The sequence below is a fragment of the Aedes albopictus genome, chromosome 2 (genome assembly GCF_035046485.1).
Source record: "Aedes albopictus strain Foshan chromosome 2, AalbF5, whole genome shotgun sequence".
Lineage (NCBI taxonomy): Eukaryota > Metazoa > Arthropoda > Insecta > Diptera > Culicidae > Aedes > Aedes albopictus.
The window spans coordinates 436,981,988-436,996,435 of record NC_085137.1 but is presented as its reverse complement, the minus strand read 5'-3'; the positions used below and the strand labels follow the sequence as shown (position 1 = coordinate 436,996,435).

Genomic DNA, 14,448 nt, shown 5'->3' with positions numbered 1-14,448 from the left:
TTAATGTATATTTGTAATATGTCTATGTTCTAATGTTGCGTATCATTTTTAGTTATTCCTTGAAAAAGGTCCAATACATGGGACCGAAACGTCAGGCTATACCAAACTAGCCGTTTCAATGCTCTTAGACTGAGAAAGCCACAACAGTTCAAAAAACAACAGCCTTATAAAACTGACATTGAGATCAATAGTTCTTGTTATGCTTGTGGTTTTATGCACAGAATCCCAAGCGTTCTTGGAGGTGTTCTTAACACCACAGATTGATGAAGAATAGTTGTACTTAGCAGAAACTATTATAAGATCAATTAGATTAAGTAATGCTTTGATAAATCGATCATAAAAACAAATAAAACCAAATAGAATCGAGATTGTTACTTGGGATTTCTCAGTCTTCGAATCAAGAACAATTTTGATCTACATTCCCGACGTTTCGGCCTAGGGATTTGGCCTTTTTCAAGGGTTGTAGTATCTACCGTCTATCGTTTTTGGGGTATTTGTATAAGGAACGCTCTTCTGGGTTGCTTTTCATGCATACGTGCTGTTATATTAGATTTTTAATTTTTGTATGATTCGTTATGCACTGGTAGCGACTGTTTTATTTAAAAAGAAAAAAAAAGCCATACCCTGTTCCATAAAATTCATATTATTTCAAACATAACTTTTATAACTGGCTCATATTATATATTTTTTGTTTCATAATTATGGTTTTAATTTGTGAAATTAAATTGCAAAAAATATCTAGTCTGAAACATAAACCTTATACGGAGAATCTCCTCAGTGCATACAAAAAGTGTGACATAGGGGGAGGGCTGTTTGAAAATGGTCGATTTTTGCGTGACTTAATTTATGGACGTTCCCTAAAGCCCCATTACTCGGCTTAACGCCTCTTGGAATAACATCACAACCTTGCGTAAAATCATACCAGTAATCACCTACAATCCATCATTTAGCTTAATATTAGTTGTGGACAATGGGTCCAGAGCCGTATTTAGGAAGACAAAAATGTTTGTGCCTAAACCTTAAGTTCTCGATACATGGTGTCTTTGCGAAAGTTTCTTCTTATTTTTCGACCTATTTTCTCGTTATTGTGAAATAAGGGTGGTCCCTGTAGTTTAGCTGATCTAAACATCTGTTTTTTTTTTAGTTTTTTATACGTATACAAAATGTTCTACAAAGTTGTAAAAGAACTTATTTGGAGCAAGTTAGCCGAAGAAACCATTATTCTATCTATTATGGTTACTAACTTATATTTTTTCAAAAGATTCATGTTTGAGTGATCCATGAAACTCAGTTTTCTTGTAATAACTTATAATTCATTCGTTTCTTGTAAAACCTTTATTGCGAGCACTTTTAGAACAATCAACGACGCATATTTTTTCTAAAGAGCTCGATGTTCTAACTCTCATAGTTAAAAAGATATAGGCTTTTTTCTTCGAAAAATCACTTTTTTCCAAAAAGTCATATTTCAAAAAGGAGCAAATGGATTTTCAATGGCTCCGTTGCATTGGACACATCGTACTCTGTTCTATTTTTTTTTAATTTTATTTATTGAGCTTTTTATTGAATTTTGAAAATATGATTTTTTTTTTCATGGAAAAGCAGTTGATTATCGATGATATACAAACTTGACGTCTTTGACAAAATTGTAAGTTTTTGGATGCTCTAAAAGTACCCAGAACAAAATATTGCAAAAAAAATCAACACATACATTTCTTCAACAAATCCTTCATTCCTTTTGGCAAGTGTTTTGCATTTGTATGATTTTTTTGGCATTTTCAATGCAATTCCTTTAGAAAATCCTTCGGTAATGACTTTGAAAACTTATTCGGCAATGTTTTTGAGAAATTTCTTCGACAAGTCATTTGGATTCCATTCGGCATTCTTTTCGAACAGGATTTTTTGTATCTATTCCATCGGGAATTCATTTGGAAAATTATTGGAGGAATCTTTAGTTTATTCTTATGAAAAGTCGTTCAGCTATGCTATTGTGATTTCTTTTTATAGTTCCAATGAAAATGCACAAATTATAATTTGCATGATTTCGAACTTACAGTTCGGTGGCCTCTCTGTTTGGCACACCCTACTGGTTCCTTTTCTCAACGTTTTCCTTTTTCGGGAACTCCGACGGAGCTAGCGGACCGTTACCAGACCTATGTAGAACCACTAGAAATCATAATTTGGTTCCCTCATATGTACTACGAAAATAACCTCTAATTCACTCACAAACAACTTCACAATCAGTTTTACCGACCGAATTGCTTCACGACTGAAATCTCATTCCTCACTAAGGGGGCATCCATTTAGTACCTCACGCTAAAAATAGAAATTTCCAAGGGGGTTCATACTGGTTTTCCCTATATTTAATACATTGCTTGTCACACTTTTCAGACCCCCCCTTCCCCTCTAAGCGTGACGTACTTTATGGATGCCCCCTACTTGTTGCAATCATAATTTGTCTGCAAAATATAAACTGAATTCAAAATCTCTTTAATTCACTTAAGGTAGACTTAAGGGTACACTATAAATTTCACCTGTCTAACTATTATTATGTGTAAATGCTATGAATCCTGTCATTCATTATGCCGCGACGCTTTGACAGATGACTCGTCGCTTTAGGAACAGTGGCTGACAGGGTTGCCAGCTTTTCGACTCCTGCGCCGACAAAAATAAAAATTGTTCTAGACCTTCCGATAGAACATTTTTCTCTTAGTATCAAATGAAAGAGGAGACCCTTAACTTTCATTGGGTGGGTGACTTGGCAATGCTGATTTTTTCGATAATATTTTCTGTTACAGACTCTGTGATTTTGGAAACTTCTTCGATTTTTGCATTTGAAATTCCCTCTGTTTTTTTTTGGTATTTGCTTTGTTCTCATTTTGCAGTGATCGTTTACCTGATCGCACCCGCTTTCGTTCATGGTAATCTATTTCGTAAACCTTATGCGTCAGCGTTATAACACAGTTATAAGGTCACTTTTGTGTTCAAGGTGGGCTGCATCCAGTTTTTTCTCAAGCATTAACTACAATTTTTGGGGTGAGTACCACAATTTGTCCACAATATACCGATCGTTTCGTATCCAGGTGCTTACGAATTTTCTTATTTTTGGAACACACAAGCAAATTTATCGGGTCGACGATGTTGAAGCCACTCGTGGTGATTGCCGGGTGAAGCTTGAGTATTTGGAGGATCAGGTGATGCTCTTGTGTTTGGTCGGTCGTTGTAATTTTCATTCAATCTTCTTCTTCTCTGTTGCTCTACGATCCCACTGGAACTTTGTCTACTTTTCTTCAACGTACACGCTAAAAAAAGTTACTCAAAATGAGCAAGATTTTCACAAATCTGAGCTAAAACGGAACAGCTCAAAAAATTAGTACATTGCATTTCCAGCGATACCAAGTGCAAAAATCTCATCAGTTTAAGTTTTATCTTGATGATGTCAAGAATATTATTATACGGCATAAACTGGTTGGATTTTCGCACTTGGGCCAGCGCTACCGCTGGAAATGCAATTTACTCATTTTTGAGTTGTCCCATTTTAGCTAAAAAGTGAGTGAATTTTCTGACCGTGTAGTGTTCATTGAGCATTTCCACAGTTATAAATTGAAGGACTTTCTTCGCCAGCCATTGCATGAATTTGTATATTGTGAGGCAATAACTGTTTGTGTTAAGAATGGTGTATCCGAACATTGGTTTGTATGTTTCGAACTTATTATTAAACTTGGAAACACGTTTGTCCAATTTACGTGGTTTCTGTGGCTTACGGTCTCGATTGAATAATCTATGCGGTGCAATGCGCTCTAGTTGAGCCCGTTTATCATACATTTGCTCTGCTAGGCGCGAGTTGTTTTTGAGTTGCTGAACCATTTTATTGCGTAAGTCCACTGTATTATTAACTTGAAGTGATTCTTTTTGAGTCGAACTTAGCTGCGCTACAACTGCGTCTATAGCACAGAAGTTGGTTCCAGAAGGAGTCACTTTGAGGTTGGGGTCCAAAGAAGTGAAATGACCTACCGGGTTATCCTTAGAGGGTGCAAAATGTTTAATATTAATAGATTTACCAGGCAGTTTGCTTCCCACTATATACTTCAGTTGGCCTTTCTTGTCGTAAACGGAGATTGGAGCATTTATTGTACCTGTGGATAGTGCCAAACTTGTAGTGTCGTGTAAGTGATCATCTTTTGTAACCATTTCAATCATCTTAGTAGTTTCAGGTCCAAGATCTTGAGTTTCTTCGTTTGGAGTTTCGATCAAGGCGCAAACGGAGTACGCCATAGCATTCGTTTTGCTACGATTATCTCGTTCAGTTTTGATCTCGTTTCTTAGTTTTGTAACGGACTCCTTCATATTGGCAAACAGACCATTGGCTACGCGCGATGAAACGTGATTCAATGCCGGATTGATTATGTTTTCTTGGATAGAAGTCGTAAGTTTACCCGTTATGGTTCTTTTGAAGACATTGGCTAGCGTTTTGGGAGTTGACGCTTCCCGATAAGTCGACCGAAGTTCTGCATTTGCTGACACTTTCGAACTGTATACTGTATCTACCGTAACTTGGTGTACGCCAATATCTGAACTTTCACAGTCCATGTCGGGAGCACTGGTTCTTCCGGTGAAATACTCAGTTTTATCACTTAAGTTTGATTTGCTAGATTCATCCGTTTGTTCATTAATAGACTTTTCATGAGAACAAACTTTCTCGTCGAATTTTTTGATGAAATTCTTAGTGTATGTTCCAACACCCACGAGTTCCATGACGCTTCCAGCATAAGAGTTTGATCCAATTGCGACACCTTCTGCAATGCTCTTAAACATGTCAGCACATTTAATGATCTCCTTATCGTTTAACAATTCCATACCCTCTTTTATGAACAGCTGTTTCCAGTAGCTATTTCCGTTTCGTTCATCTTTCTCCAGAGCCTTCACTACCAACGCATTCGAAGAAAGTGCTTCTATTAGCACATCACTCACTATCGTAGTAATTTCCTCTTCCAGTTTGTTCATGAACACCTGATTAGTGCAATACTTGCCAGCTTCGTTCAAACACTCTTTTACAACACCCTTCCCTAATGCTTGACCAACTTCCTTTATAGCCAATTTCACGCCTCCTTGTGGCGCTGCAATTCCTTTGCCTATGTCGTAACACGTTCTTGAAACGTCTTTAAGTCCGGACTTGAACCCCATAAACACGTTCTTACCGGCTTGTTTGATCGTCCCAATTCCGAGATCTCCGGCTGCTTTAGCCGCTTGCTTGATGGAAGCAATGCCAAAGCAAACGATCGATACAGCAATGCTCACCACTTTCTGAGTCGCCCAGGCTGCCCAACTGAACGCTCCTTTGATTGCTGCAGTTGCGGCCACGATTAAATCGGCTACTCCTTCCGCAATCAGTCCCATACCCAGAGACCCTCCGGTGTACATGACTATCAGACATCCAGCGGCGATTTGGGCAACGCCAATCAAGGCAACTGCCACAATGCTACCCCATGGTCTTGGAAGCTTTTCTTCAACTGTGAACAAGTTCTTCAGTCCGTTGCCATATGCTTCGCGAATTGCTTTTGCATGATCTTCTTTCGCCTCTGAGAGCACGTCGTAAAGATTTTTGAGAGTGACCTTGACGTTGTTATTGTTCTTCTGTGCCATCTCAATAACTTCGCGCGCTTGTCGGATGTAGTCTTCTTGCTGGCTCAGGATATCTAGCTGGTGCTGCACGTGCTGGGAGGTTTGTTCTAGGCATTGATGTTGGCCGATCAAAGTGTTAAAGGTCAAAAGATTCGGACGGTACACGGATTTGATTATATCCTCTGCTTTTCTTAGTTCGATCAGCGCATCTTGTTGTTTGGTGCCTTTGTTCTCTGAATATGACAACAGCGTTTGTGCCTTGCAATAACGGGCGTTCACAGAGAATACGGGATCCAGATCGATAGCTCTGTCGTAGCACTTGATCGCGTTCTCGAAATTACGTGCGTTGAGTTGTTCGTTCCCCTTGAGCACGTAGAAGAAAGGATTACGTACAAGCTTATCCAGTGAGGCACGTTGATGAGTTGTATCTTCAAATTCATTCCTGAACATGACAATTTCTTCTTCAGCTGATGTCTCACCATCATCGAAGAGTTTGCTTTTCAACCAAAGACCCCAGGATTCCTCAAGGGCTTTTCTTTCGAAGGTTCCCCAACCGTACCGCAAAGCCAGCTCACTGACCTTCGGGTTGAATTTCTTACCGTATCTGAAGGCGTCAAGTTGATCTGGATGAACTAATGAGGATTGATTGATACAGTACTGGTTCCAAACGTTTTCGGCATAACGTTTCTTGAATGCAGGTAACTCTTTTGCTACCTTTGTCTTTGCCTGAGATCGCAGATCTTGTATATCCTGTTTTGTCAGTTTACCTCGTTCAGCTCTAGTGAGACTTTTCAGCACAGCTAACACAAACTCTTGATGGCTCTTTTTCTCCCAAATTTTCGCCTTCTCTTCAATTTTCCGATGATCCAGATGATTCGCTGAGTAATCAATCCACCCTGCGTTGAGGAAATCCCATATGTGCATTTTTCTTGCTGCGTCCATACTTGGCAATAGTTCGTTTTCCAGCAAGCAGAACCGACTGAATAGACAGTCTTGGATGAGCATCTTCTTGGCGTCGTTGATTGCCGCGTTGAATGCTGTAGCCTCACGCTCTTGTCGCATCTTCTTCAGTGATTCCATCGATAAGTTGCCGACATCGTACGTTATCAGTTGCGCCATGCCTCGTTTCCCTTCACGACCAGTTCGACCGACGTTCTGCATTTCAACGCGAAAACTCTCCGGTAAGAATGTCACCAATACACACATGCCTCCGTTTTTCTCCACGTTTTTCGATGTTTTGATATCAGTTCCTCTACCCGCAATGTTTGTGGCAACAATAATCTCTCCGGAGTCGACCGCATTCTTCTCAAATTTTGTTTCTTCTCCGGTATAAATGAAAATCTTGCGGGGATCATGCACTTTTCTTAGCATGTTGGCAATATTTCGAGCTTGAGTGATGTATTTACATATAACAAGGACTGCTCGATTATTTTGCGCATGATATAGGGCATTTTCCTTTACGCTTTGATACCATGTTTTTAGATTGAATAGAACCAACGGTGCAAGTTCCTTACATCGATATCCTGACATTTCGTTGTTAGTAATATCCGTTGTTTTATATGGTGGAATTACGATCATATCTGTGCCATACATTGTTTGCAAGAAATTTTGCGTCGATTGTTCCCCGAGGGTTCCCGTCAATCCGTAGATGTTAGAGCCGTATCGCTGAAAAAAGCTTACATTGGAAATGAAGTTGGTTGATATACCTTCCGGATCCATTCGTAGGCCTTCTTTCAACTGCAAAAACTGCGTTAGACCGTCACTCCAGATCATGTTGGTTTGAAGATCTCCTGTTTCGTTGAAGTTCACCGGAATGATTTTATCATGAATCACAGTGTAGTGTGCATCCTTTTTATACACCCATTTTGCTAGTATTGCATTTTTTACCCAAATTGAAATCTGATTCAATGCGAAACTTCTCAGATGTTCGGGAATATCCACGACTGGGTCGCGTGTATTCCAGGGCAGCTTAATGAGATCCAACCGCATCTGTTCGCATTCGGCCTTCATTTTCTCGTCATCGTTTGCTTTCGATAGCTGCTCTGCCACACCCATTATTCGCAGGTTCAATGCTTGATAGGCTTCGTATTCTTTCTGCTCGTCAACCGTTAGCTTCCGCAGCAACTTTCGTAGATGATTCTCGGTATGCGTTGTGATGAACTCTTTCTTATCGTGCACTTCGGTACTCACAGTCTCCCAATCTTCTCCGGAGTATAACTTTATTTCATTTCCAACTGCCTCAAAGTCCTCGGTAATGAAGAATACCTTATTGTCGCGCTCTATCATGTGGGCATTGATGTTATGGATTTGATGCCATATGACAGCCAGAGGAACTTCCAAATGAGTCATTCCAGGATTCTCATCTGACAATCGAACGCTATGGGTACGGCTGTCGAACAACATGCTGTCTACCTCATCCACTATGATCACTTGATGCTTGCGATTTCCTCGGCAATCGTTTCCCAGAAACTCTGTTCGCAATACATCTCCCTGGAAATCACAAGCTGTCCCGTAGACAATGTCACATCTGTGTACCACTTTCTTATCCCTATCAGGACTATTTTCGTCAACCTTAAGCCCGAACATTTCGAAGAACGGTCGTTGTTTCTTTACTTCAGGAATGGACAACTCGGTGGATGTCGTAACTATATCAACTTTGACACCCTTTAGCGCATGGATTACCGCTAACATTGCCACAATGATTGACTTTCCCTCTCCTGTATTTATCTGAGCAAGTCGCCCATGGTCTTCGTTTGCCATTAATAGCACCAACAACGATAAAATCTGCGAATCTCGAGGCTTGAACCCATGGCTAAGTTCAACAGCGCATATCAACACAGCAATTTTTTCTTCCAAAGTTGTATTTTCATAGTTCAACTTGACAGAAGCAGCCCAATGTCCTATTTGCGAAGATTTTAGTTTAGAATTGTATGCTGCTTTCACCGAGTTGAAAGCTCGCAATGCCTCATTTCGATCAAAGTTGGTCGGATGTAGAGTACAGTCGCTCATACGATCGAGTAACTCATCTACACTGTACTCATAACTTTTACCGAAAATGGAAGAAACTATTAGTTTGTCTACTTTTTGCTCCCATTTATCGGTATTCTTTTCAGAATATATAATTGTTGCAATATCATCCCAGACGTCTGACGTTGTTTGAAACATTAGTGTGTTTTCTAGAATTCTCACAAACTTGTCCATGTTTGGTGCTATACGAGACGTATTTGATTTGAGAAAATTCAGCAATTTGGTGTTTGGACCTTTTCTTAAAAATGTTCCCAGTTTTGAGTTTATATGGCGACTCACCTCAGGGTTAAGTTTGTATATTTCCTGAATAAGAATATGGTAGCTGAGGTTGCTGATCCAACCTGCTACACCATTATTGTGCTCATATTTTCCTGTTACTATATCCATCACAATGGGATAACACATATGCTCATTTTTGACCTTGTACAAAAAGTCACATATCGCTGGCTGATTTGGTTCTCCAACGATGGCGTTCAGAAATTGATGCGTCATTAAACTGTTCCAGGGCAAACTCACTAGTAATTCTACAAGTTGCGCAGAATCTTCTGCATTGGTAAACTTTGAGATTATAGACTTTACCCAACATGTTTTTAAATTAATGTACCAATTTTCTCCCCTTTCGCATACTACGTCTAACCCTACGAACTTAACTTGGGTAACCATATCCAAGACATCGTTTATGTGTAGCAATGTCAACCCACGAATCAACTGCTCTGTCCGAAGTGCATACAGAAGCTTCTGGCGATCCTGCCGCTCGAACAACTCGTTAACAATCATCCAATGGGTTTTGAAAACATTCAGCAATATTTCATCTACTTTTCCCTCCGGATAGACTATGAGTTCAAATATCAAACTCTGTTCGATCCATCTTACCACCGGAAATCGTTTGATGACTCGAATCTGCAGTTTGCCTCCCCTGAGAACATACTCCACGATTTGCTGCTGCAAAGCTATGCTCACTTTACACATATTTCTTCTTACAGCTTTTGACAACTGCATGAATGCTTTGTGTTTAACTGTTTGAGCGATTAGTTGATGCCGTTGTTCGTGGTTTTTACTGTTATTTTTTCGACTTAATTCTCTATTGATAGCGTACTGCGCTAATCGCTTGAATTCCTCAGACATGTTTTTCTCTAACCTCATTAAAATAATTTCTATCAACTTGGTACAATTTGCTTCAATTATTTCAATCTGGTTGAACCACGACTCCGAAATCGAGCACTCATCACAGCGCTTTTCGGTGTACTCAACTGGCGCAGCATCGCTCAAGTTAAATGCTTCAAACAGTAGTCTAGTTTCGTCAATTTCGGCTTTTTTCTGAGGCAACCGATTTCTATAATCCGTCTCTGTGGCGAATATGGGTCCTTCCTGCTGAATCGCTCCAGACTCGTCTGGATCGATCATAGACCTACATTTTGCTGTCTCCTCTTCACTTACATAACCCTGTTCATCTTCTAACACGGCAGTGGTCTGTTGCAATGTTTGTTGCAATTTAGATTTGATTGCTTCCTTCTCTTGATTTTCTCTCTTCTCTTTTTCCCACTGCTGTCGCAACCTTTCCTGTTCTTGTCTTTGTCGTTCTTCCTCTTGCTGCTCCCGCCGCCATTCTTTTTCGAGTTTTCGTTCTAGTTGCTCTTGCAGTCTCCTCTCCCGAGCGATTTGTTCCTGGCGTTCTCTTTCTTGCTGCTGTCGCAACCTTTCCTGTTCTTGCCTCTGTCGTTCTTTCTCACGTCGTTCTTGCTCTTGCTGCAACCGAGCCTTCCGTTCTTGCTCTTCCCGCCGCCTTTCTTCCTGGCGTTCTCTTTCCCTCTGCTCTTGTTCTCGCTGCTGTCGCAACCGTTCCTGTTCTTGCCTCTGTCGTTCCTGACGTTCCCGCTCTTGCCGTTCGCGTTCCTCCTGTTCACGGCGTTGAACAGCTTGCCGTGACGCACAATTGTGATCTTTGCGATGGGAGCAGTGATCGTAACATGTACCGTTCGGGCAAGAGTAGTGACACCGATCGCAGTAGTATGTAGCACACTTGGAACAGCTGTGTCCACCGCCACGCAGACCACTTCGTCCGACGAACAATACCGATGTATCGCCACTAGGTAGCAGTTGAACGTGCGACGGATGCAATTGAAAGCAATTGTTTTGATGTAAATCATGTTTAGTGTAGGGATGATTAAAAACAACTGGAACACGTTTGACTTGAATACAGCAAGGAATTGATGAATCCAGAATAGTTGCTTGAACATCTTGGCCCGTCGTTTGGAGCACTGCTCGGAAACCTTCCTTGGTTTTGACGAGAACCTTAGGAACAACATCCATGTTGGTGATTACAAGCTGAAAAAAGTGTAAATTATATAAGTTTTAATTGCGATGCATTACGGAAAAAAAAACTTGGATCCTCCTACGCTCGTATGGATAAGACGCAGCAAGGGATTTTTTTTAATTAGTAGAACGATATACACCCGATTGTTGCACAGGTCTGGTTTTTGCTATAACTCAGTCAATTTTGAACCAATTGACTTGATTTTCTGTACACGGATAATACTAATAGTGCCTACATGCAGGCTTGTCCGCACTGAGCGCATGAAAATTCTGCTCTTTGGATTTACACCATCAAGCACATCATAAATTAGAAATCTTTTCATCTTATCAGATAGAAGGATGTTGAAATATTGTAAATGTCATTTCGAACTGTCAAAAAACCGCACCGCAGCGTCGCACGGGCCGTTCAAAATGAAATTCACTAGAGTGTTTTCACCCGGGTGAAAATCTCTTTGCGCGCTTCGTGTGGCTCTGCGGTGCGGTTTTTTGACAGTTCGAAATGACATTTACAATATTTCAACATCCTTCTATCTGATCAGATGAAAAGATTTCTAATTTATGATGTGCTTGATGGTATAAATCCAAAGAGCAGAATTTTCATGCGTTCAGTGCGGACAAGCCTGCCTACATGTGTACAAAATTTCATGGGAATTGGTTCAAAGTTATAGCAAAAACCAGACCCGTGCAAAAAATAGGGTGTACTACACTCGCATGCCAGAAAACATAAACGATGTCCTGTACCTTAACAAGAAAACAATGTTAAATTTAAATTTATACGTTCAATATGTAGTCCGTCCAAAGTCTAACACCGTACATCAAACCGTTTTTAATTAGATTTTAAAAACTTCCCCTGTGTTATAGGGATAGGATTTTTTCGAAACACCATCGTTCTACTTCTTCTTCTTCATGCAACATAAAATCACTTATCGCGAAGAAGCACCGGAATTTGGTCGTCGGGGCGCCTGTGAACTGGAAGCCAGTCTCCAATCCAAGGCACCGAGCTCGGTACCTGTCCGGGAAGAAACGGTTTCGGAAGATGTTCCACTGCCAGGGAAATCATTGTCGGCGTAGGGTAGATCCACCGTCGGGGACTATCCGAATCGTGCGCGAAAAGCTGGAGTGCTAAAACGGCACCGTTCTTCGGAGAAGGTTAGTAGGATCCGAAGGACTTACTGGTGGTATTAGAATAACAAATTTGGTGTATGTTGTACTTACTGTCGCTGAATGGCGAAATGTTTGGTACAAACATTAGAATGATTAGAATAATAGGGTAAATGTACCAAGAGTGGTGCAATTAGTAGCTTCTCGTACTAAAATAATTGAATAAAATTGATAATACCACGAAATAAAGACGTTAATCGATAGTTTTTCACTTAAATTTGCTAAGAAAAATGTAAAAACCATTGTTTTAATTTTTGCTAATAAATCACTTGCACCAACTATAGGTACATGGTTCCTATTATGGAGGCAAAGTTTAACATTGGTTCCTATAGTGGCGCATCCCATTGAATTCTTATGGGACCTACCACTATAGGAACACTACCACCACTATAGGTGCAAAGGAGCAAAAAAGTTAAGGAAAATAATTATTTAAAATAGGTTTACGCCAAATCCTGAACACAAAACTGAATTAATGTTTTTAATTAGGTATGATGCATCTATTAAAAATACCATTTGCAAGCTTTTTGGTCGAAATAGTGCTAAAATGCCACTACCACCATTATTGGTACTACCTCCACTAAAGGAGCTTTTACCCTACCTTTGGAACTAATCATGTTGATCGCTTAATGGTGAAACACCAACCGGAATGAACACGTAGAAGGGTAAAAAGAACATGAAATTTGTTATGAAATTTTACAACATTGCTAACATTGCTGAATAAGCGCAGAAGTAAACTTCGATAGCATAGGAGGTCCATTACTAGCACCAAAACTTTATCACGTTTTATTTCATACCTAACTGCTTATTCATTGGAAAGATACCACGAATGAATATTCTTTGAAGTCACCCTTCTGATTGTTTTCATCACTTACACTTTAATTTAAGTTTATAACATAACATTTTATTTCCGCACTTTTGTAGAAATATATGCACTAATTTCAAACAGGGTTAGCAGAAAGTAGTACCATGCTCGCCAGCTGGCGACAACCAACTAGCGGCTGTTGTTAGTCTTACGGTATAGCACCTAGCTGCCGCCGATCCAAGCAGAACTCAATCGCACTTAGCATGCGCAATTAATTGACTCTCGCGTCTGGAAGGAAAGGTGGCAAATGCTCTCACGTCGGTCAATTTGCTCTCCCGCTAATTTTGCTATCATTTGGATGTAAGAGAACGTCAATGTGAGTTGATCGATAACGTGGAATCCATATGATAATAGTAATCCGATTTTAAACTAGAGGCTTTCCACGCACCTGAACGAATCGATTTTAATCGATGTTTTTTTTATCTACCTAATATTTCTTATACTGTTCCTTTTTATGTGAGAAACCAATTTTTCACATCAAAAGTGTATATTATGGCTCGACTAACCTTCAAATTGGGCCTACCGAAGTAACACAGAAAACATCTTCTCAAACAAAAATTGAAAAAGATGTATTATAAATGCTATATACGTGTTTCAGAAAACATGTTTTGTTATAACTAAGCTCTAATTATGTTGACCGATAACAAACAGCAGAAAGAAAATTTTATTCGTTTATCGGCTTCATAATGTATGAAATTTATTAATTTTACATTTATACAACATTTATAGAACATCAATCAAATGAAAAAAGCGAATGAATACATGTTTCGGTCCCACATGTTATTTATGTTACAGTTTGTTCTTCCCAAATAGTGTCAATATTCACAACAAACCAAATCGGGCTTCAACATTTTTTGGTTTCGTTTTTTTCATCACTAATGTTGTAACTGTTGCGTTTTTAATATCTAGCTGGTAGTTGCGGATGACTGCAGATAATCAGTTGAGACAGTTGATTTGAAGTGACTGGCACCGGGGAAAAGATACAATGAGCTCTTTCGTCATTTAGTTTTGGTGACTGCTAAATTCCTGGTTATTACGTTACGCTGGATTTATTGTTATGATTACATTCGCGAACTATCCATTCGAGGATTATTCCAAAGGCTTGGACCGAGTTGATCTTTGAAAATCGTACAAAATCTAGTACAAAATGCACTAGATATCTTACGGTTAATGTAAAACTAACCAGAATACGGATAGTCAACAAAGCGAACATCACGCTTATTGACAACCGTATTTTTGACATTTGACAGCTCTAGGTTTGCCCAGGAGTAAGTTAAAATTATGTTAAATTCGTGTAGTTATGATTGTTGTAAAACAAAACCGTAAGTTTGATGCGCGTATGTTGTAGAAATGCTATCAAGTCATATTATAAACGTTACCAAGGCACCCACTACGATTGAATGTTTAATAGTTGTCTGGATGCAATTTGGAAGTCATTTAAACATTATTTTAGTAAAAGCATATAT

The 14,448-nt window shown here is 39.6% G+C and overlaps 1 protein-coding gene across 1 annotated transcript; it reads right to left on the bottom strand.

Moving 5' to 3' along the window:
• Positions 1–627: 627 nt before the first annotated feature.
• LOC134288539 (uncharacterized) lies at positions 628–13,382 on the bottom strand. The gene is made up of 2 exons (XM_062853685.1): positions 12,915–13,382; positions 628–10,971 (listed from the first exon to the last, which is right to left on the bottom strand). Exon 2 carries the CDS (start codon positions 10,954–10,956, stop codon positions 3,511–3,513), a length of 7,446 nt encoding a protein of 2,481 aa, XP_062709669.1. The 5' UTR covers positions 10,957–10,971; positions 12,915–13,382; the 3' UTR covers positions 628–3,510.
• Between the last annotated feature and the right edge of the window lie 1,066 nt (positions 13,383–14,448).

Excerpts from the sequence above, each read along its gene's own strand:
- LOC134288539 (XM_062853685.1), bottom strand. The coding sequence starts at position 10,956 with ATGGATGTTGTTCCTAAGGTTCTCGTCAAAACCAAGGAAGGTTTCCGA.